Source organism: Cebidichthys violaceus, unplaced genomic scaffold, assembly GCF_023349555.1.
Source record: "Cebidichthys violaceus isolate CVI_PGR_0920_01 unplaced genomic scaffold, fCebVio1.0.p SCAF_20, whole genome shotgun sequence".
Taxonomy (NCBI): domain Eukaryota; kingdom Metazoa; phylum Chordata; class Actinopteri; order Perciformes; family Stichaeidae; genus Cebidichthys; species Cebidichthys violaceus.
This window is the reverse complement of record NW_027176373.1, coordinates 9,019,146-9,041,672: the sequence shown is the minus strand read 5'-3', so window position 1 is coordinate 9,041,672 and position 22,527 is coordinate 9,019,146. Positions and strand designations below refer to the sequence as shown.

Genomic DNA, 22,527 nt, shown 5'->3' with positions numbered 1-22,527 from the left:
GCTTTGTGTGCTACCAGTACCCTGGCTACCGTGGCTACCAGTACATCATGGAGTGTGACTGTCGCGGAGGAGAGTACAAGTGTTACCGTGAGTTTGGCTCCCACTCCCAGACTCCCCAGATTCAGTCCATCAGGAGGATCCAGCACTGAGAGGGGAACGCTTCCATCACACTTTCTTATCTCCTCCTCTCCCTACTCCTGCACCTCATTTCCTCCTTCTCTTCCTCCTCTCCCCCCAAACCTCCACCTCCGGGTCCGGCAAATCAAAGCAGGATCCCAGGCTGGACTTCAGGTGCTTACTGGTGTCAGTTGTTCACAGCACTTTTGCATTTTTTAAAGAAACATCCCAAAAGAACGGAATGATGTAAGAAAGACAGAAAAAAGGAATGACAGAAATGAGAGAAAAAGCTGAATCAGTGTGAAAGAGAGGCCTCATCTGCTGGGGTTGGCTGCAGAACGGTGAAAACACCTCAACGTATTTGCTCTTTTTCATCTCCACCATTGATGGCACCATCATCATCGTCATTGTCTTCCACATCAACTCGATCACCAGTCTTGCTGTGATACTGTCATACTGTGATACTGCCTGTGATGATGAATAAAGAGAACGAGCAAAGAAACAGATGAGACTTACAATACGAGTGACATGTACCTCAATCACATCTGTGTCTTGTCTTTCTATACTGACACTTTGACACCACTGCTGAGCAGCAAAGCTCAAAGACAAATCAACCCATGAAACATCAACTTAGAAGGTGAATTGCATGGACTAAAAATCAAGGTATGAGTGAGATTTAATCTCGTTGAACCCCACTGAACTGTCATGGGGTTGTCCAAATACACAGAACTTAATTTTAATTAAGGTCTCAATGTATGGCAATATGGTATATGGTAATATGGCAGGCTGAATTTTGGGGAAATAAATTGAAACGATATTGAAAAGATATCTGCAATATTCCCATGTGATTCAATGCTGCAGCCATAAAAAAATAAATTAAAAAACTTGGCAAAAAATCATAGTAGTGAAGAGTTGGAATATATTTATATAAAATGTATAAGATGTCAAACAATTTGCAATTAGATGATAATATCCAGCCCTGTGATAGTTTGGCGACCTGTCCTGGGTGTACCCTGCCTTCGCCCAATGTCAGCTGGAATCAGCGCCAACCCTGAACAGATCAACCGGTTAAAGATAATGGATGGGATGGGATGATTTTATCCATCTTAAAGTTATTGAAGGAGAAAGGGGAAAACCTGACATTAAGGGTCTAAATCCCCACACAAACTGCATTTGGGTAGGTTTGGCCTGCACTGTGTGTGTACTGCATAGTAAAGCACCTAAACTAAAAGTTTAAAATTAATAAATGGTTCAGTTTAAAAGTCAGAAACATCCCCCTAAAACTATTTAAGGGGAACAAACCGTGGCTAAGTGGAGAGCAGGGCCGCCTTTCAAACAGAGGGCCGGCGGTTCAATCCCCGGCTCCTGCTCTACTAGTCTCATTTCAATGTGTCCTTGAGCAAGACACTTAACCCCCCCAAAAAATTGCTCCCGTAGCTGCGTCTACGGTGTGTAGATACTGCTACGGGATAAAAGCGTCTGCTAAATGACCGTAATGTAATGTAACTAAGATTGACGAATAGGCTACACAAAAACTAAGATAGATTGAAATGAGTCCTGTTGTGAGCAGCGTTTGTATATAATTTGGGAAATGTATACAAGTCTCAGACTGCCTCACATCCCAACTTCTGATGGATAAGATCCAGGGTAAAAAAAAGCCTCTTTGTTCTGTACATAACACCTGAGCAGGCCAGTCTCATGAGCTTATACTGATAATACTTCTGTTCTCTCACAACTGTGAAATGTGTAATGGGGTGTTTTATTTAGGTATTTGTGCTGCTCAAGTAAAAGAACAGTCACCATCATGGAGCTACCTTTGGGAAAACAATTCCCAACCGTTTGTCCAGCGCTAAGTGTATTTCAATCATTAAGCAATGAGCCCATTAGGCCTCTGCTATCGTGTTTCACATTCTAACCCTCGGGACAATAATGAGTGGGCATACAATAAGTGGCCATAAGTAATACACTTGCGGCCAGAAACCACCAGAGGACGCCGTTCTCTTTACAAGTCCAGAGGACGCTGTGGCTCAAATGAGAATTTGCGACAGTTGTTTCTTCTTCACGGCAGATGATGACATGTCAATAACAAACATGGCGACCAGCAGCAACTATTGGGAAGGTAAATTATTGTTCCAGCATCTAATTTCAAACAACTGTCCGTATGTCCATCTTGTATTGTTCGTCACCGATTCAGATTAAAAGCGTTGAATATGTTCTGTGAGACGTTACGGTAACCGTCTTTATATCACCGCCGATATAAAGATATATGTAGCTGATTACAAGCTAACATGTTAGCATGTTGGACGTCGAACTTAAAAAGTTAACTTTTTAGCCGTTGTCAATGATCAACAATCATACTGCTATCTTAAGTGTAGCTACTCCTGTTAGCTGAGTTAAACTGTTAAGTTTGTTTAACTTTAGTTGACAGTTTGACTCTCTGCTACCTGTTTGCATGAACAAGTTGTATACAAACAGAAATCTAGGAGTGTTAACAGTAAAAAACAGATTGTGAACTTTCAAGTCATTGTTTTTACTACTCAATCTTTAATCCAGCAGAGATCTTTGCATCTGTTGTCATTCATTTTTGATTATTAAATCTATAAACTCATTAAAAAAATCACTGTTCACCACTGCTTTCATGTTCTATTTTGGGGGACTGTCACACGAGCTGGATCTTTAATCCTCCTGCAAGGTAAATTAGTGAAGATTCAATCCTTTGTTTTATAGTTTCTAAAATAGTTTTAATAAGTTCAACACTTTTACTGAAAGGTGAGAGTGTCTCTTTGACTACAGCATTGTGCCCCAATGGTGTAATTTCATTTCTGGGTCAAATACTCAAGCTCATGTATTGTTTGCCATCTAAAAAAACATGCAATTCCTTGTTCATACACCTTATGGCCCTGCAAACCAAATACCAACAGTGCCAATGTCAAGCCAGCCTGCTGTGTGGAGTGATTTTGTTTATGGTGGTTGTAGGATGCCTTCTATCTTGTCTCCTTCTCATTGCCTTCATGCCTTATTCTTTTCTTTTTTTTCTTGTTGAGATGTTGAAATGTTCATCTTGAGTGTTTCTCTGTCTCTCCACTTCAGATTTGCGTAAACAGGCCAGACAGCTGGAAAATGAGCTGGACCTCAAGCTGGTCTCCTTCAGTAAGCTCTGCACCAGCTACAGCAGCAGCAGCAGCCGGGACCAGCAGACAAGAGACAGGTTAGCCGGCCACTCTTCATTTAAACAACTCTAGAACCTCATTTTTGACTACCAATCACATGGTTTTGTATTTAACAAAGCATTGTTTTTACATTTTGACAGAATAACTGATTAACTGCACAATCTTTAAGTAATGATATGTACTGTTTTTAACAATTAGCAATATCATTTGTTATCATTTTCCTCTTTAATTGTGCTGTTCCAGTCTGTACACGGTACAACTGTTTTTTTTTATGACAAAAGAAAATTAGCTTAAACTTTAGCATCCTTTCCCTTTCATTCTTAAATCAGGTCTGATTCTGTCGGCTCATCTCACGACAACATGCTCGTGGCCATGACTACTGAGCTGGAGCAGCTATTGGCTGGTGTAAGTCAAATATCACACACATGTGGTCACTAACAGTCATAGTTGAAGGGGTGTTAGGGTCCTCTTCACAAACAGCTGTTGGGGCCTCAAGCCCAGGGGATGGAATTGATGTGATGCTGAATTTGATTTATAACAGATGTTCTGTGTGCAGCCAACCAAAGCTCCTGTGTTTTTATATGCTACAAGAACTACAGTTTGTTTTACAGGTTGTACAAACTAGAATACTAGATTAGAATTGTGGTTTATGCTTATTGTAATATATTTACATTTACTTTGAAATTTATTTTACTGTAGTCTGATTCAACTAAGTGGTTTTAAGATCTCTTAAGGCCCCAAAATCCATTGTTTTCATGGCTACTTTGCATTTCACCTTGTTTTTTTGCAGCTTACTGCAGTCAATGACAAGATGGCAGAATACACGCACACTCCGGGGGCTTCATCACACAACGCAGCGTTGATGCACACCTTACAGAGACACAGAGACATCTTACAGGTACATACAAGTACTTAAGCGTGTTTCGGCTCCACCTGTGAGTTGTTTTATGTTATTTCTATATTTCTAAAAAATAAACTTTTGTGAAACATTTTGTCTTTTGATTTTCCCATAGGACTATACTCTTGAGTTCCACAAAACCAAAAGCAACTTCTTCAGCCTGCGAGAGCGAGAGGATCTACTAGGCTCTGTTCACAGAGACATTGAGTAAGCATCTAAGCACATAATACATCTCTTGACAATAGAATATATTGTATAATGTTAGTAAATACAATATAATCATGGTGTTCTCCATTTAGCCACAACATTGCAGTTTGCAAGTCTTGTGTAGGACATCTGTGTGTTATAGATAGGAACTGTTGATGAAAGATTGGCTAGGCCTCTCAATAATGTAAACGTTTAAATCCACTCTTATTCTCAAAGTGAGTGATAAGGATGCAGTGATATTTAGATCTGGTCAAATGTTTCTACTGCTGCACAATTGTCAAGGTAAATGCAATTAGGTCTGTAACTAGCAATTTATTTTATTCATTTACACTATAAAATCTCAGGAAATAGTGAAATATAGTCGTAAGTTCCCAGTGTAAAAGTGTAAGCAAATAGCTTGTTTTATCCAACCAGCAGTCCAAAATCAAAAGATATTTAAATGTGCTATAGTAGAAGACTTAAGAAAACCTGTAAATATTCAAGATATATTGAGAAGTTGAAGCCAGTGAATATTTTTGTGTTTTTGCTTAAATTAAATTAATCAAACTATTAATTGATAATCAAAACATTTGTAGTTTAATTTTATGTCAACCGATTGCTAATTTTAGCTCTAAATGCATATGTCGCTTACAATTATGAATTGTATTGAAGCCTTGGAAAAGCTCCACCAAATATGATCCAGACAAAAAAAAGTTGATGAAAATATATTATTTTTATCTTTTAGTGGGGTAGTCATTGCATTCATTTTGACAGTTTCTTGACCATCTGACTGTCATAAGTTTCCCAACTTTATGGAAGTACAATACTAAATCACTACATGGAGGACTTTCTTAACTCTGCTTTATGTTGGCACAGTCAATCTTTCCATCCTCAGGTCCTTCCAATCCTGTTTTTTTTGCTACTATGTTTTACATTTTCATCTTTCCTACCCTTCTTTTCCTTCTTTCCTTCTTTCTCTTCCTTGCCTTCCCCTCCTCCTCTGTGGATGTTTGCTATGTTATCCTTAACCAGGAGGAGGCAGAAATGTCCAGTTTGTTGCTGAATTCCCCCACCCTTTAATAATTTCCATTCCCTCTATCATGTTTCATTGGCTTATAAGAGGCACCTCCTCTTATAAGCTGATCTCTCTTTCTCTCTTTCTCTTTCTCTCTCTATCTGTCCGTATCTCTCTATCTGTGTATGTATCTCTCTCTTTCTCTGGGGATATCTTTCCTAAGTGCCTTCTACAGTAAATCAAACCGCAAGGCTTTCATTCAGCCCAAACTGAAGGAGAGTGGTTACGTCTGGCCTGACTGATACAGAGAAATGCTTCATCAGGGGAGGAGAGAGAGAGAGAGAGAGAGAGAGAGAGAGAGAGAGAGAGAGAGAGAGAGAGAGAGAGTCCTGATCTGATGTTGACTGATTACAGTCCATTTTAATTATTCTCATAGAGGTGAGAGATATGGAGGAACAGTGAAGGGGAGGGGGGAGAGATAATGGATGATGAATTGATGATCAGCCCAAATAGGGAGGGAATGGTGTAAATAAGAGATGGAGCACAGAGTTGTGGGTTAAGCAGAGCTAATCACTTAAAAGCCTTAACACAGGAAGTACATAATCAGCATCCAGGCATCAGTTAATAGGACGGAGTGAATTACCCTTTCAGACTAAAGACCGGTGAGAAAATTGTTTTTGGTGCCGATTTCTCCTTTTCCCCAATTGCAAAGCTGCTTAAAGGGTAATGTGTTGCTTTAGGGTTTTATAAAGCACCACCAAACGCAGCCAGAAGTTGCCCAAACAAACACATTTGGCCAGAATTGTTACTTGACACATTCACATTTCCCTTGGGATGAATTGTTATAGCTTCGGTGATCTCTTAACTTTTTCATCTAGCACCATTGTTCAGCCAAAATGTCAGTTTGTCTCATACTTTGTTGACCAAATACATGCAAAACAAATAACATTCCCATCAGCCTCAGCCGTACTTTGTGGTAAGTGCTAATTAGCACATGTTAGCATGCTAATCTAAGATGGTGAACATGGTAAATATACCTGCTTCACGTCTGCATGCCTGAATACGGCCTCGCAGACCCGCTAGCATGGCTGTAGACTCTTATTCATGTTATACACATATTTCTTTATTCAGGCGTCTGGTGGTCTAGTGCAAAAGACGCGTGCCCAGTTCAAATCTAGTCGGGGTCTTTGTTGCGTGTTGTACATCCAATTCCCCATCATTCAATGTTCCTCTCTCTTCTGTTTTTCTTACTCAGGTCCTACAAGAGCAGCGCAGGAGTGAATAACAGAAGGACTGAGCTCATCCTAAAGGAACATGAACATCTCAGAAAGTAAGAGATTTCTTAAAAAACACCATATCACTTAGAAACACTTGTACAGAAGGCCGAGGGCTACAGCCAAAACCCCCCTTATTGAACATTTAGTTCCAAAACTAGCATGTGAGAGTAGTTCAGGAAGTGACTGAGTGGGCGGTGTGGTGTTACTATATGTGCTCTAGTGTTAGTGTGTGGCCATGTGTACATGCACGTTACATGCATGTTAATCGTTTACTTGACGTGGTGTTAATCACCTTACCTTGTGGCTTTATAATATGCTTCTCAAGCAGTTTCTCATGACTGCACTCAAATAGAGGAAGAAAATGAAAGAGCAGAAGTCAAACAGGAGATGTGGTGAGGAAAACGGTTTCAAACAGCAATGTTCCCAATGTGTTGTGGAACCGTTTAGCAATTTAGTCATCAAAACGAAAAGAGGAAAAAAGAAGAGAACCAAATGTTTTAAAAGAGACGTCTCGATCAACTTTTTTTGAGCCCAGATCTGAGTCCTTTACTTGCCAATACAGAGTCTGACTTTTATTGACCTGAATGTTGATTAAATATGAATCTGACACGCTGAAATAGCAGCTGTACAACCTACCAAATTGGATATTCCTTATTTTACACAAGCTATTCAGAAACACGTTAAGAAGTCAAGCTTCTTCTGCAGAGAGCACTTGACAAAAGTTTGTTTTTGTTCTGTCATCAAGTTGATAAGACGCTTCATTGTCTTTGCATGTTCAACACAACACAATTGTGACACTTTCAGAATCAACATTAATTAGCTTTGATAGCATCAAACCATGTTAGTTATGGTCGGAGTTTAGAAAATCAGTGCATTTCGCAAATGTCAGTGTCAGAATTCAGAGTCACTCTGGGGCCATACAATTTTTCACATTCACACACTCTAACTTTCACTAGTATGTGAGAACTGTAGAGCCTGACTTCCCTAAAGGATGCTCTGCAACATGAGTAGGCTGAGATGGACAAAACACAGTAGAGAACAGTGAAGAAAGGATCGGATTTAGCCAATTCTGATTCAGCCCTATCGCTAGTTTTTAGGAGTATTGGGCTCTGAAGGGATGGACACCATTCTGTCAAAATCTATTTCCATATTTGGTGTTGTGATGATGGTGGTGGGGAGTGCTGTCTAACATTTCTCCCATATGTTTATGTCTTAGCCAATATAGTGATCTGTTGGTCAGTCAGTTTGCCTGATGGTCCAGACTGAATTTTGTGGATTATTGAATAGATTAAAATAAGATTTTGTACAGACAGTCACTAGAGGACTAATCCTCATGAATTTGCTGATACAATGATTATTCATCTAATGCTTTGGTTTATGATCGATACCATGGATGTATTGTCTTTATCCACTGAGATACTGAACACCTTTATTTACACCTTCATATAAATTAAAAGAAGTGCAGCAGTTAAATCAATTACAGTAAAACCGTCACAGTCAACAGCATAGTTGACTGTCACAGAGGTTTGGCCTGTTATGTACTGTAATGGAATCCATGAAACTGATTTCTTCTGCATAGATGCATCATATCTACTAACTAAATGTATACAGTACCTACGTGTTTACCGTAGTCCCAATTATTGTACTTAAAAAAACGAATTAGTAGATACTATAAAGTTGTTTGTAAGAGATTAAACTGACCAAAGTAGTTCAATAAAGATGGTTTATTGTGAGACAATTGAAGGCACACAACAGAGACATGAGACATGTATAAAGAATGCTGCAGAAAGTTATTTTTCTACATCATGATTTGGTTTTCATTTGGACCTTTGTTTTGTTTGTTGGTGGTCCTTGGTCTCTTGGACTTGGATTTCCTGAGAAATCGAGAAACACAGTTTAAAAAAATAGTGCTTTTACAAGCACACCCTCAAACATGTACTTTAACATCCAAACTGTATCTTTGTGACAACTAAAGCTTCTCCTTACATTGGTTGATGTTAACAACGTTCCTGTGTTGGTTGCATTGCCAATATTAATTTCAACTCCTTTTCCTCCTGTCGGTTTACAAAGGGGAAAGAAAATGGAATGAAATCACATAAACGGTTAATCTTTAATCTGTAGTGTACGGATTCTAGTTTCATGCATCGGTCAGATATCATGAAAGTGTCACAAGCTCCTCCCCAGGACTCACCGTTCACGTTGCAGTTGTTCCCTACACCGATGTCTCCTGCATTGTATCCAGCTGTCATGTTACTCATGTTGCCAATACCTATTTTAACTCCTTTTCCTCCTGTCAATTAACAAAGAAGTCACATAATCGGTTGTATTTTAAACTGTAGCGTACAGATTCTAGTCTCGTACATCGGTCAGATATCATGAAAGTGTCATAAGCTCCTTCCCAGGACTCACCGTTCACGTTGCAGTTGTTCCCTGCCCCGATGTCTCCTGTGTTGGATCCAGCTGTCATGTTGCCTATGTTGCCTATGCCTATTTGAACTCCTTCTCCTCCTGTTGAAATACAATGAATAATAAACAGAACAGAATATTCTGATAGAGTTTCAACAGAAATATTGTCCGATCAGGCCTTCCTGGGTCTTCGTTCATGCCTCCATAAACTCTGCCACTTTCATTTTTACAACAAAAGAGAAATCATGACTCCGCCCATTAATTTCTCAGCAATGTGAGACAGACAACTCACCCATTACATTGCAGTTGTTCCCTGCACCAATGTCTCCTGTGTTGGATCCAGCATCCATGTTACTTATGTTGCCAATATCTACTTTAACTCCTTTTCCTCCTGTTGAAATACAATGAATCACATAAACTGTTAATCTTACTCACAGAGTTAGTGTACTGATTCTTCATAAATAATAAAGCATGAAAGTGCCCGTTTTTATAAACTTCACATCAATATAAGACGTGGACTCACCACTAACATTGCAGGTGTTGTTTGCACCGATGTCTCCTGCATTGTCTCCAGCTGTCATGTTAGTTGTGTTGCCAATATTGACTGCTGTTCCTTCTGCTTAACACAGAAAATAGTAAATGGATACAATCACATCACGCAAATGTTAATCTTACTCCACAGATTCTAGTCTCTGAACATGAGTTATGAATCAGAAATAGTTAACTGCCCACTGCCAATAACTTTCCAGCAATATATGACACAGAACTCACCCCTCTCGTTGCCGGTGTTTCCTGAAGCAGTGGCTCCAGAGTTGCCTCCAGTTCTTCCTCCTTTGTTACATCCTATTCCTCCTTTTTAATATCAAAGAATAAGAAGTAAAAAAAATATATATATATATATATATATATGTATTTAAATAATCATACTCATCTTCTAGCATAGAGTTGTGTTTTAAAGAGGCTGAAGTGACAGACATGGAAAAGTTAACACCATGCTTTCACTTTCTGCAACTATTTGACAAATAGAGCTTAAAGCGGATACTTACCCCAACTTTAAAACCTCACGTGACAGATTTCATCAAGAACTCACCACTAATATTGATGACATTAGCAGCACCAATCTTCCCTTTGTTGGTCCCAACGACGATGTCCTGGCTGTTACCGATGCTGCTGTGTGCCATTGTTCCTGCTGAAACCTTGACGCACTGAAAAAAAAAATTGCACTCCACATGCAATTACTGTCTTACCTCTGGTTTGTTCTGAGCTTGTTGTTATGAGGAGAGAAGACTCTGTGTCAATGACTTTTGGTGATGAGAACTTTATATTTAGCAAGTGTTTTTTTTGTTCTGCAGATGTCAAATTTCCCCACATTCTAAAGGGTGGGGGGGGGGGTGGGGGGGGGGGGGGGGGGGGGGGGTTCTAGCACTGCTGCATCAGCACTACCTGCGATTTCAAATTCACACTTACACAGACTTGCCTTCAATTTCCTGGACACAGGAAAAAAAAAACAGTGACAGGAGATGTTAAATTACATTTGAGATGTACATGTGGAGAAACTAAGTTTCTAGGAATAGTGGACTTTTGGGTTCTGCTATAATTCAGTATTGTTGTTGACCTTCAGTGGAGTCATTTCGTTTCATTTGTATTGTGTTAATATGTAACAAAACTGTGTTGTCCAAATTGATATTTATATATATTATATATATGCAGCGATACATACTGATACCTGCACTATATTGTTAATGATATCATTGATTTAAGCCATATCACCCAACCCTAGTTGATGTTAACATTTTAATTTAACAGCCAAATAATGAAATATATTGCAGTCAGTTATCTGTATGATATATATAGGTCCTGTATAAAACAAGAAGCTGGCCTCTTAGTCTAACTGAGCTACTATCTACAATTTTGTCCTTATAAGTAATTTAACAGCACAGTTCAAAGTTTGAATACATTTTCTATGTTTACATTAATCTCTTTTTTTCATAGCCAAGTTCCAGACTTGAGTGCACCTCCCCATCATCATTTTCTTCATTCTATTATTGTCTTTACTGTATCTTTGTAAATGGTGAGCACCTCATAGATCCAGAATTGAACCAACTCACATGCAGTCTATTTATTATTTGACATTGACTCACACAAAGGGACTGTTGCTCAGTAATGTCTGGTGACTTTCTCATCTCTTCTGCAAAACTGGCAGACCGGTATAGACGGCTTAGAGCTGAGAGATGTGACTTAACAAATATCTTGGATGGATTCATGATTTAATTTTATTTGTTATTTTCTCTAGATAAACTAATCTGCAGTATTAGTATTTTTCCCCCTTTGAAGCAACTGAAATTGAGGAGAGATTATGAGTTACATTATACAGGTTTGGAAAACCCAACTGCTGGTTTCATGATTTAAAAAACAAAATGTAAAAAACAAAGCAACGCTGAAAACATATTAATGACAAAGTTCGGACAAAGGATGATTTAGAAGAACTTTTTCAAGTCACTGAAAATCCAGTCTTAAAATGTTAAAAACATCACACAGCAGATGGACTTTATGTTCACTTTTATTTATTTTACATTCTGATGAATGTCATTTTGCTGATTAGATCCAACATGTCTTAATGCTTTTTAAAAAATACATTTCAATTAAATGTCAGAGAATAACATTTTAGAAGAGTTGTCCTTTTATCTGTTGATGGGCGATTTCCTAAAAGGGAGAAAGACAAAAAAGATTGAGGAGAAAATTCAGATTATGTAGTTTTACAATGATGCGTTCACAGGAAAACATTTATATTATTGCTATATTTCTACTTTATAACTAGCATAAACATGTCATATCCACACATCTGATACTGTAAATTTCAGACTTTTTACCTCAGTTGATGTTGACTTTATTCTTTGAACCAATGGCTCCTGAGTTAATACCAACTGTAACTTTAGCGGTGTTGCCAATGTTTGCATCGACTGGCAGTCCTCCTGTTGAAATATGAGGAATGGCAGAAGGAATAAAAACACCAGAAACTCAGGTATTTACCTAAAAGATGCTGATATCTGAGTAATGAATCTGAAAAACTGTTACCATTCTTGCAATACAAGGAATAACTTGTTTATTTCATTGGTTTATTTGGTAGGGACAGTGCACATTAATAAAACATTCCTGTAAATGCGCCAGAGTTTTTCTTCTGTAGTCCCTGACTTGCCTTTTATGTCATAACTGTTCTCTGCTCCAATGCATCCTGTCTGCGTATTCAGTCCTGCATCGATGTCAGTGGTGTTGCCCAGAGCAGCATTTTTTCTGATACCTCCTGTGAGAGTAGTCATGAGAGAAAGAGATTTCATTAAACTGTCAAGACAACCTGACAGAATTGTGTAGTCACAATAGGATTTACCCTTAATGCCAACTTCATTTTCAGCACCAACCATCCCATCGTTTTCAACAATGGCAATGCCCTCGGTGTTTGCAATTTTCGCCATTGTTCCTGCTGAAATCTAGACGGTCGGAGGTTGACATAGAGGAAAGGAAAACAACGATTGTCATAAAAATGGGTTCATTCAAAATGTTTTTAACTTTAGCTCAAAGTGTAAAAGTCTGTCATGTCCTCAATAAACAATGCAAAATATAATACATGATCGTAAATTTGCTGTGTTTAAAAGACAGCAGTTGACAGAGAAACAGACGCACGTCTTTATCTTACCACTGGGTTCAGATGTCTGTCCTGTCCTTTGAGGTGAGCTTGTTGAATGAAGGAGAGAACACTCTGCTTTTATTAGTGTCCTGCACGTACGCGTTTATGTGCTTGCGAGTTTAAAACAAGGAACTTGTGGTAATGTGGTTAACAGGTGTTTTTTGTTTGCTCTGCAAAACTCTTTAGTTCCCACAGAGTCTAAAGGGGATGTGTGAGATCTTATCTTGCAGTGCTGATGTTCAATTTAAAAAAACTTTCAAAAACTTTTTTTTATTATTATACCTCAGAATCAGCTTTATTGGCCATGTATGCATACAAGGATTTTGACTCAGTTTTTCTCGTTGCTCTCCACGTACATACACAGAATTTACAAATAAACAGGACAAAAATAAAAGATATAAAAACAAGGACAACAAAAAAGTAGAACAGATGTAAGCATAAACATTTAACGACTATGTAAAATATAAATATATATATATATCAAAAGTATATTTATGGACATAAACCTATACAACAACAGTGTCAATAGAATTGAGGTGATAGTGCAAATGGAGGTAATAGTGCAGTATGACTGATTAGTTGGCTTATTAATTACCTCAGGATTGTTCACATGTGGGTTGGAAGGGGGGCCATTGATTTGAAGAAGTTAAATATAATTAACAAGTAATTCAAAGGTTATATAAAATGTAAGTCTAGCTTTAGCACACTATCATTATCAGGTGGTTATACAATAATGTAAACTTAGTCATGATTATTATATTCCATTTCTACTGATAGATCCAAATTGCTCCTTTTAATGGATTGATAACATATTTGAACACAAATGGTGGCATCTCTCTTCACTTCCAATATTTAGTATAATTTTCCAGCCAGTGCTGTGAGATGATTTGTTGACTATATTCTAAATCTGCGTGATTGTTCAAGTGATATTTCATAGCAGACCCTGATCCATTTGGGATTTAACATATCGAAAGCGGTAGGCTTATTTTAACAGTCAGCCGAATGTTTAATATGAATTACTTTCAATTTCTACTATGTTTTTTACTGAACCCACAAAACTACCACAAGTCACGATTTTGAGTTCTGACTTCAACCTGAACTTCTGGTTTAGTGACCTGAAGCTTCACTTTCAGTTTGAGTTTGTAGAGTCAACAATGTGGTGGCTGGAAACAGCATTGACATTTAATCACAAATCAGAAAAACAAAAAGGATGAGAATTATATTCTCTTCAGTGTAAAATAATTATGTTACCTTCCTACTACATGTAGTGTTAAAGCGCTTTGAGTGGTCAAAAGACTAGAAAAGAGATAGACAAGTATAAGTCCATTTACCACTTTACCATTTACCAAGAAGAGTTCTTACAGGCTAGTTTGCTCTTGTCAAAACTCCCTGAGAGTAAATATGTTGTTTGTATGTGATTTTGTGAAGGATACATGATGTAACAGAGAGAACACCTCAGCTTTATATCCTTAAGTTCTTTGAGTTAGCTATCTCAAAGTTTAAGTTCCTTTTAATTTAAATGTATTCACAGGAAGTATGAATTTTAGTGCTATGGCCCAACTTTGCGAGAGCAGCTTATTTTAATGATCTTATTGAGGCCATGTATATGTTTTTATTTCCTTCTTTTACATGATCCACCTCTCAAGCTTCTTTTTGAAACTTTTAACTTCTCCGCTCAATCAGTAGCATCATAAGATCAATCAGTTCTCTGTCGATAGGTTTGGTTATAGTCATAATGCACCAAATCACTAGCATGATAATCAGATTGAATTCCCATTTCCTCTCACTTTATTATTAATTTAAGCCTATTGAAATAAAAAATGTGGCCCGTGATTCAGAGGTCTAGAACCGGGCTCCCAATCCAAGCCCACCTCGCAGAACTCCTTAATGGAGAATGTGTCACTGCTGCTTAAATCGATATGATTTGCATCCAACACTACAATCATTTTAGACCGATAACAACATTTCTTTGAAACTCTTTTTTTCAAAAACAAGACTGTGAGCCTTGTTAGCACTGAGCTAAATAGTAATGTTAGCCTGTAAACATGCTCATAATGACAATGCTGATGTTTAGTAGCTATAATGTTTACCATGTTCACACATGCTAACATTTGATAGTTATCACTATACATAAAGTACTGGACAAATGAATATCTTGACATGATGGTGGGGCTAAATATATTGTCAGGGGGACCACCAAAGTCAGTAACATTCATTCTAAAGGAAACATTAACACATTTCATGGCAGTTCATCGTGTCAACCCGCTCTGGGCGCCGCAGGAAAAAGTCAGGGGGTCACAAAAGTCCGTGGACTTCATCCTCTGGGGAGCATGAATGTCTGTACAGAATTTCATGGAAAGACATTTCAACCTGGCTGTTCTCACAGATGTAGTGTAGAATGACATCCTTGTTCAAGCTGGTTTTGTTGGATTGTCTTTCAGCCTATGAAACAGTCGATCACAGGATCCTCATTGCTACGTTTAGATGGTGGGTTGGACCATTTGAGGCCAGTAGTGCTGTAGTTGCTTTACATCCTCATGAAACAGGGAATTTTGTTCAGTTGTCTGATGTTTTGATTTATCAGACTTCTAATAATTTCCCATGTTCCCAGCGATCAGCTGTAAATTAAGAGAAACAGTTTCTCTTAAACAGCAAAGACAGTTTCATGTGTCATATTGACTTTATTATAATTTGCATTTCTTTAAAGTTAAAGCTGATGCATCTCAAATCTGATTTCAAAGCATGAATTTGTCATTTGTTATTCTTTTGTTGTAAGATTACCATCATAAGACATAGTTTTCAGCTGAATGGTTCATGATCTGAGTGGTGGAGAAAGAAGGGAGAGCAAGATAGAATACAAAAATAAACATGGATTATAAACTAATCTGATGCATTAACAGAAAATATTACGACATGTACACATTCAATACTGTCTGTGTGACCAATAAAGCTGCGCTTTTACCTCAGCTGATGTTGATACGGTTCCCTGAACCAATGGATCCTGAGTTCTTACCAACAGTAACATTATGGATATTACCGATATTGGACTTGGCTGCGATTCCTCCTAATGAAATACCAGAAATATGAGCGATTAGAAACAGTTCACATCGATATGTCCTGTAATGATCTCTGACCATGAATAATTCATCAAAAACAGAACAAAAAGTAAGAAAGATCCCCCACCTGTCACAGTGTAGTCATTCCTCCCTCCGATGCATCCGCGGTTTGTTCCAGAAACATGAATGTCGCTGATGTCACCCAGAGAGACATTTTCTCCAGTACGTCCTGTAGATAAGAAGACATCAGGTGAGGACGATCCCACTGAGAGTTACAGTTCAGACACTCGGATAAAGATGAGTTAAACCTACCTCTGACGTTGTACTCATTTTCAGCGCCTGTCTTCCCTTCGTTGCAACTGATGGAAATGTTTCTGTTGTTGCCAGTGTTGTCAGACACTGGTCGTGCTGAAATGCAGACAGATGAGCCTATACAGATGAATACAACTGCACTGTTTAATCCCATGGCAGCACTCTGCAGCTGTGACTCTCTGTTGTTACTGTCCGGCTGTAATGTTTTTGACGTTGGACTGTTCTGCATTATCACAGCAGCAGCTTAATGTTTAACATGTCAATGTAAACAAACAGACTCAATGGAGACGGAGCAGTCGACTCGGATGTGAGGCTGAGTTAGAGATGCATTTAGTCTGAGATGGTGGAGATTTGAAAGAACGCCGCTGTGCTTCGTCTGATTCTGGTCTGTATTTCACAAGATAATTTATTGATACAGATTATGACCTCATATCCACACAATCTAAAATGGGGAGAGACTTTGTTCAAAAGAGTTACAGCAACACATTTTCAATAGTAGAACCACCTCATCATGGCGCCGCCAGAAAATGCATTTCTAGGGATTTATTTGAAAAGTGAGATTCAGTTCAGTTCTGTGGTTTGAACGTTGTGGATATTTTATATTTTTTTCCCTAGCTTTGCGGTAGGAATAGTAATTTATTGTAATCATGTTCTCTTAGTGCCCAGATGCACCATTTTATTTTTAAAAATCTGAAATTCACGAGTACAATTATATGTGTGGCCATGTGTTATTAGCGTAGCGACAGACAGTCCTGATGCGTTTCACAGTGAACCATTAGCTCTCTGGCATAACTAACTGTTGTTCGGCCTCTCAGCTGCAACAAACCAGAAGTGTTTCTTTTAAAAGGATCCTTCTGTGGCACGGACCGTCATGCTGCTCCAGGTCCAGCCTGCCGCTCGTTCTGTTTTCAAAGCCAGCTGCACAGAAGTCTGCCAGTTGTGTTTATTTTTGTGAAGGGTCGATGTTGGTTAAGAGAGAATTTGCAGTGGATAAACACTGTTGTTTAGATATTTTTCTGTGATATGGGCTTTGTTTTGTTTATTCATTACAAAAGCTCATTTAGTACAGTTTTACTTGTAGAGCGTTGTAGTTAACTACAGGTGTAAATACATTTGTTTCAGCCGACTGTCACACTCGGACAGGTAGACATCTGCAGCACATGAAATGCGTTTCTGATTGACTTTTGTATCTTTAAACTTTGAACTGTTGCGACAGTGTCCCCGTCAAGCCAATTAGGCCAAACCAGGTTTACAAACCGGTGATCAGACCACTTTGTGAAGTAGGAAGCTAGTTACAGCTAGAAAAAGGTAGTAACTTAATAAAGAATAATAAAAAGGAACACAAACAAAAGCAAGAAGCTGCCTCGCCTGTAAAGAATAGAGAGAAAAAGCCGAGGACAGCAGTAGATAGATAGTGGGAGAGGCGGGCGAATAGATGAGGAGGAAGTATAAAGCGCAGTATTGATTTTCGGTCTCCAGTGGAGTCGGCCGGGATGCACACTGCTGACCTGATATGGACTGCTCAGCTCTGGACTGAACACTTCATGTTTCTCTCCGTCACTTATCTCAGCAGCTAATGGCGGCCGATGTAAACCTCCTGCGTGTTCTGTGTCATCCGTTCTGCTTATATGCACATAAAACAAATAACACAGGGATCGGGTTACCGTCCTGAGATTTATACTATCCATCTGTGGTCAGAGCAGTTGTACTGTGGGGATTAAGTGGCTTCTCCTTCGATGAGGGTTTGATTCGTCCAATCACATCCTGACTTTCACAGGAAGTGCTCCTCTAATGATAATACACCCAAAGAGCTGTGTGGTTTCATGGCATCGGCTTTCTTTGTCTCCTGTTGTATATTTTCTTGGCTCTTAGACCAGGACATGTATATTTATATATTATATATACAGTGTGTTTGACATTATATTACAAGGTTATTTGTTAAAAGTGATGAATGTTAAATTATGGTACTTTTTTTAAATGATTTTAGTTGATGTAATGTTTTGTATAAGGCTCTATAAATTAAGGTTTCTGACATTTTATCCTTTTTCTCTCCTTTTTTTTATATTTTTCATGTCGACAGCTCAGATAGTCTTATTGACAATGCAATAAGGTAAGCTTTATTACCCCGTTCACTCTCCTCCTCTCTCCTTTTACTCTACCTCACTCAAGGGTGAGAGTAAAGACACACACACACACACACACACACACACACACACACACACACACACACACACACACACACACACACACACATCACAAGCAAACGCAGCACATTCAGGTCTATTAAAACAGACCGTCATACTAGCCTACTTTTGGCTCATCAGCTGAAACATTAAACTTGATGTGATGCTTCTTTTCCTCCCAACTAATCCCTCATGGTTTCTTCTTCCTCTAGCATCGCCATAGCTACCAAAGAGAACATCACATTTCAGCGTGGGATGTTGAAGTCCATTCAAACCAGGGTCACAACTTTGGCCAGTATCCTTTAATCATTTGTCCTCCTTTCCTCTTCACCTCACCTTCTTTACGTTGTTTTGTATCTGAAGCTGGTATGACAGTAGACTATAATGAGTCTCTATTTATTTCTTTTCCTGGTTGTGTTTAGAGCTCGGCTGATGTATTTTCCCTGTTGCTTTCTGTCTCTTGCTCACTGCAAGGAAGGGGAGGCCGACTTGGATCTTAATTATTTTCCTTCACCACACCTCCCCTCCCCTCAGATCGTTTCCCCGCCATCAACAGTCTCATCCAGAAAATCAATTTGCGCAAGAGGCGGGACTCTTTAATTCTTGGCGGGGTGATCGGCGTCTGCACCATACTCCTGTTGCTCTACACTTTCCACTGATTCCTTTACTTTCATCAAAAAAAGAACAGAGTATATTCAATGTATCTCAAGACTTTTAAAAAGTATGTTAATATTCTAATTTGTTCTCCTTAAAAAAACTGTTTAAAGAGTTAAGAAAGGATTTTATTTTGAAAAGAAATGTATATCACATAAAAGAAGTCTTAATAGAAAGGATTTGAACTGACTGGAGAGTTTATTTAATTTTCTGATTGATGATAACATTTCCATCTTTGGTGTTGTATATTGCTGGTTATATCCTATTGTAATGTTTCACTCTTTATAAAAATCTTTGTGAAATTTGTTAACTGTTGATGTCACACTTCTTTATATAGTGTCGGCGGCGCCTAATAAAATAAAGGTGATGAGCTCACTGTCAAGTTTGTCATGCTCATTCAAGTTTATTTCTGACATGCAGAACTATGGCACAGTAAACCAGTCATACAGTATAAATGTATAAACATCAACATCAGAGTGCCAAGAACAGTGCATACAGGGAGAACAACCCCATTCATATCTTGCAGTATATTGTAAACGTAATGAGATTTAGAGATCCAGGCAGTTCAGGAGAGTCCAATCAGTTTATCATGGCAGCACGCAAAGCAAGATATCACACTATGACTGCAGCAGGGCGTTGTTCAGATAAACGTACAGGAGTTTTAAACTTGATGTAAACAGTGTATGAAATCAGTATATACATCTTTCAACAGTCAGTCCGTACTTAAGATGCAAATTTTAAGAGAAACAGGGCAGGCAGTGGCAGCATTACAGACTAGAGGTGCACTGATGCCTTTTGTTTTTGTCTGACCACAAGAGGGTTTACTGATATATCTTCACATCACGTACTTACTATATGTGTTGTTATTTTATTGATGTATCTTTTTTTTTCGTCTTTAGGAAATCCTCTTATCTAATGATATCTTTTTATAATAAGCAAATGACAGTGCCGTCCAGTTGTCTGTGTGTCAGGCAGGTGTGTACCTCAGTGCACCATTAGTTTGGACTATGAGTAGTTACACTTTCTCCTCAGCATGTGCTGTCTGACGATCCGACACTATGTGCAGCCTTCATTTTCCTTCCTTTCTTCCTGAGTTTGTGGGGTTATTGGAAATGAGTGTTGCCGGGAAAAAAGAGAAACAACTTGCGTCTTCTTTCCTTTCTTCTTTTCTTTGGTCCATAGCAGAAAAAAAGCAATACGGTGTACACTAGAGTCTCTTCAGCTTTTTTGCTGTTTCATCCTCAAAACGACATTCATCCACCTCTCTTCTGTGCAAATTTGAGAAGTGAAATGGCACTCCTTCCCATCCCACAGTTCACTTCTGGATCTCTTTGAAGCAGAAAAAAAGACACATTAAGTTACACATCTTTCCACTTTGAGTGTGTTTGATGAGTGTGTTTCTTTCATACCTATTGTAAGCACTATGAAGATGATGACAGCCACACCCAGCAGCATCGCCAGACAGCTGAGCAGCATAGACAGACGCCCATACTTCCTTGCTCCTTCAATATCTCCTGTATGGAGAACAGACCTCGACTAACGGGAAAGTACAATGAATGAGGTGATCAACAATTCATTATAAACGCAGCAGAAGCAAAACACCTGTAGTGTTTGAAAAGCTTACAGCTGTATTTCGAATATATTCAAGCATCTCAAGCACAGACGAATTGTTAATAGTCTGCATTGTGTTGTTATGAACACAATTAAAGCTTTAAATAAATGTAACACTCACCACATTCGCGTACCACAAAGCACATATGTTGAGCGGCACGGCGGGGCAGAAACAGGACAGCACGGCGAGCCAGAGGTAACTCGGCGGTACGGACCCGGGCGGCCGTGTGGAGGGCAGCGGGGCCAGGCTGAGGCGGGACAGGGATTTGGGTGGGGTCGCCAGCTGCCCGATTGAGCCCGACTTTAACGGTGATCTGTGTCCGTTCTGGTCCGCATCCAGGGACCGGACGCTCCCTCTGATGTTGAGGGAGAAGGAGTCGGACGGTTTGAGGTTGCTCTGCCCCGTGGGCTCGGTGGTCGCGGCGCTCAGCAGCTTCTCCGTGTCCTGGAAGTCGCTGGGATTGGAAACTTCCCTCTCGCCGAGCGCGCTTTTCCCAAAGGCAGCATCCGTGTTGATAGCCATCACTGAAAGATAAGAAGTCTCCCAGTCGTGTTATCTGTCTGACCGAGCCGCTTTCCTGTGGATGGAGATGCTGAAGTGTCGTCCTTCAGAGGTTCTCCATTGGGGATCATTAGATTAAATATTATAAATTCAGGGAGTCCAATACCTTCAAGGCAACCTATTTAATTAAGTAGTCTAACTCCATCAAAATTTCTTATTGATGAGTGAGATGTTATTGATGTCTGAGTTCCTCTCGCGTTTAGTTGGCGTTGAGCGTCCGGACGCACTCCTTGCCTTTTACCCCCCCGCCCCCCTTCTCTATTATGTAGTGAGGTATTACCGCATCCCTTACATCTCCACAGCACATTCCCAGTGTCGGAGGCCTACTTATGCACCAGGCGAGGCGTGTGACAATGCAAAAATAACAATTAAACATATTTTGAAGTGAACACGCGCGATGCGTAAAAGCTTTCCATTTACGCGCGGGGTCATCAGCTGGATCAGCATCTAGGATACCGCACAGGTTGTGTGACGGAGAGACAGATATGTAGAGGGCGTAAGGTGAACCCCATGAACCGCAAGCCTCTCAAAACACGCACGCCGACCGAGGTCCACCTGTAAAGTCTGATTCTGCTATTGTTGTCCCAGGTATTCAGGTGCCTCAATTAAACGTTCTCGCCCCTTTAATATTTCTTTGACCACAAATAATTGGTTAACTACCTAAATCCATTTATGCTACTTGTACTTATAGGCCTATTTCTAGTTTATGCTACTTACTTACCACTATATTATTTGTCATCTTTAGTTATTGCAGATTAAGATTTGATATAACAAACATATTACTTTTTGGAAAATATCAGTGGTGAAAGAAGTATTCAGATTCCCATCTTAAGTAAAAGTATTTATTAGCCAAATGTACTTAAGTAAAAATTATCATAATGAAAGTAATACAAATGTTACAGTATCAGATTATGCTTATTATTGATTCATTCATATGTAAGTAGCATTTGATTGTTAAGGTGGGGTCAATGCAAAAGGTGGGGTTTAAAATACAACAGTACGTCATACTTAATAGGCTCATATGTTTTGTAAAATATGAATGCATAAAGCAACAAGTAACTAAATATAGTGTAGTAAAAAGAGCAATATTGCTATCTTGAATGTTGTGGTGTAGGAATATAAAGTTGCATAAAAGGATATACTCAAATACATTTAATTAATATAAGTACCTCAAATTTGTTGATGAAAGTAGTAATTAAATACACTTAGTTGTGTTCCACCACTGGAAAATCTGATACATTATTGCAGATTAACAACCCGACATGTATTAGAAGCAGCTACAGATTAATGTATCAGTAATAATATTCCAATAATATATAAAATGTTAAGTGTCAACTAAATGAATGCCATATAATATAGAACTCAATAGTACATTCTCTATCATATAACACTTTAACT

At 38.9% G+C, this 22,527-nt stretch overlaps 4 protein-coding genes and 2 long non-coding RNA genes across 6 annotated transcripts in view; 2 read left to right on the top strand and 4 right to left on the bottom strand.

The window, feature by feature from the left end:
- The window catches only part of LOC137876751 (beta-crystallin A1-like), a 1,486-nt gene extending 996 nt beyond the window's left edge, over positions 1-490 (top strand). Inside the window, exon 5 of the mRNA XM_068716550.1 lies at positions 2-490. Coding sequence (XP_068572651.1) covers positions 2-149 — 148 coding nt within the window. The 3' untranslated portion in view covers positions 150-490. The remainder of the gene's footprint in view (position 1) is intronic.
- A 1,703-nt stretch (positions 491-2,193) lies between these two features.
- On the top strand, positions 2,194-19,338 carry LOC137876493 (Golgi SNAP receptor complex member 1-like). Its single transcript, XM_068716107.1, has 9 exons — positions 2,194-2,236; positions 3,208-3,325; positions 3,617-3,692; positions 4,078-4,185; positions 4,301-4,392; positions 6,642-6,716; positions 18,200-18,229; positions 18,515-18,597; positions 18,837-19,338. Exons 1-9 carry the CDS (start codon positions 2,194-2,196, stop codon positions 18,959-18,961), a joined length of 750 nt encoding a protein of 249 aa, XP_068572208.1. The 3' UTR covers positions 18,962-19,338.
- Positions 8,373-10,250, bottom strand: LOC137876792 (uncharacterized PPE family protein PPE62-like). The gene is made up of 8 exons (XM_068716594.1): positions 10,160-10,250; positions 9,841-9,921; positions 9,593-9,685; positions 9,362-9,460; positions 9,073-9,171; positions 8,855-8,953; positions 8,650-8,717; positions 8,373-8,537 (listed from the first exon to the last, which is right to left on the bottom strand). Exons 1-8 carry the CDS (start codon positions 10,248-10,250, stop codon positions 8,481-8,483), a joined length of 687 nt encoding a protein of 228 aa, XP_068572695.1. The 3' UTR covers positions 8,373-8,480.
- Positions 11,612-12,850, bottom strand: LOC137876495 (uncharacterized). The gene is made up of 5 exons (XR_011103444.1): positions 12,761-12,850; positions 12,455-12,554; positions 12,266-12,370; positions 11,940-12,041; positions 11,612-11,772 (listed from the first exon to the last, which is right to left on the bottom strand). It is a non-coding gene; the product is annotated as an uncharacterized lncRNA (long non-coding RNA).
- Positions 14,517-16,481, bottom strand: LOC137876496 (uncharacterized). The gene is made up of 4 exons (XR_011103445.1): positions 16,120-16,481; positions 15,935-16,036; positions 15,714-15,815; positions 14,517-15,570 (listed from the first exon to the last, which is right to left on the bottom strand). It is a non-coding gene; the product is annotated as an uncharacterized lncRNA (long non-coding RNA).
- LOC137876494 (trafficking regulator of GLUT4 1-like) lies at positions 19,335-21,364 on the bottom strand. The gene is made up of 3 exons (XM_068716108.1): positions 20,689-21,364; positions 20,366-20,492; positions 19,335-20,285 (listed from the first exon to the last, which is right to left on the bottom strand). Exons 1-3 carry the CDS (start codon positions 21,088-21,090, stop codon positions 20,272-20,274), a joined length of 543 nt encoding a protein of 180 aa, XP_068572209.1. The 5' UTR covers positions 21,091-21,364; the 3' UTR covers positions 19,335-20,271.
- Between the last annotated feature and the right edge of the window lie 1,163 nt (positions 21,365-22,527).

Excerpts from the sequence above, each read along its gene's own strand:
- LOC137876493 (XM_068716107.1), top strand. The coding sequence starts at position 2,194 with ATGTCAATAACAAACATGGCGACCAGCAGCAACTATTGGGAAG. Across the intron at positions 3,326-3,616 it reads GACCAGCAGACAAGAGACAG|GTCTGATTCTGTCGGCTCAT; the intron begins GTTAGCCGGCCA and ends TTCTTAAATCAG. Across the intron at positions 18,230-18,514 it reads CTTATTGACAATGCAATAAG|CATCGCCATAGCTACCAAAG; the intron begins GTAAGCTTTATT and ends TTCTTCCTCTAG.
- LOC137876792 (XM_068716594.1), bottom strand. The coding sequence starts at position 10,250 with ATGGCACACAGCAGCATCGGTAACAGCCAGGACATCGTCGTTGGGACC. Across the intron at positions 9,922-10,159 it reads TAATGTCATCAATATTAGTG|GAGGAATAGGATGTAACAAA; the intron begins GTGAGTTCTTGA and ends GATATTAAAAAG. Across the intron at positions 8,718-8,854 it reads GAACAACTGCAACGTGAACG|GAGGAAAAGGAGTTGAAATT; the intron begins GTGAGTCCTGGG and ends GTAAACCGACAG.
- LOC137876494 (XM_068716108.1), bottom strand. The coding sequence starts at position 21,090 with ATGGCTATCAACACGGATGCTGCCTTTGGGAAAAGCGCGCTCGGCGAG. Across the intron at positions 20,493-20,688 it reads CTTTGTGGTACGCGAATGTG|TCGAGGTCTGTTCTCCATAC; the intron begins GTGAGTGTTACA and ends CTTTCCCGTTAG.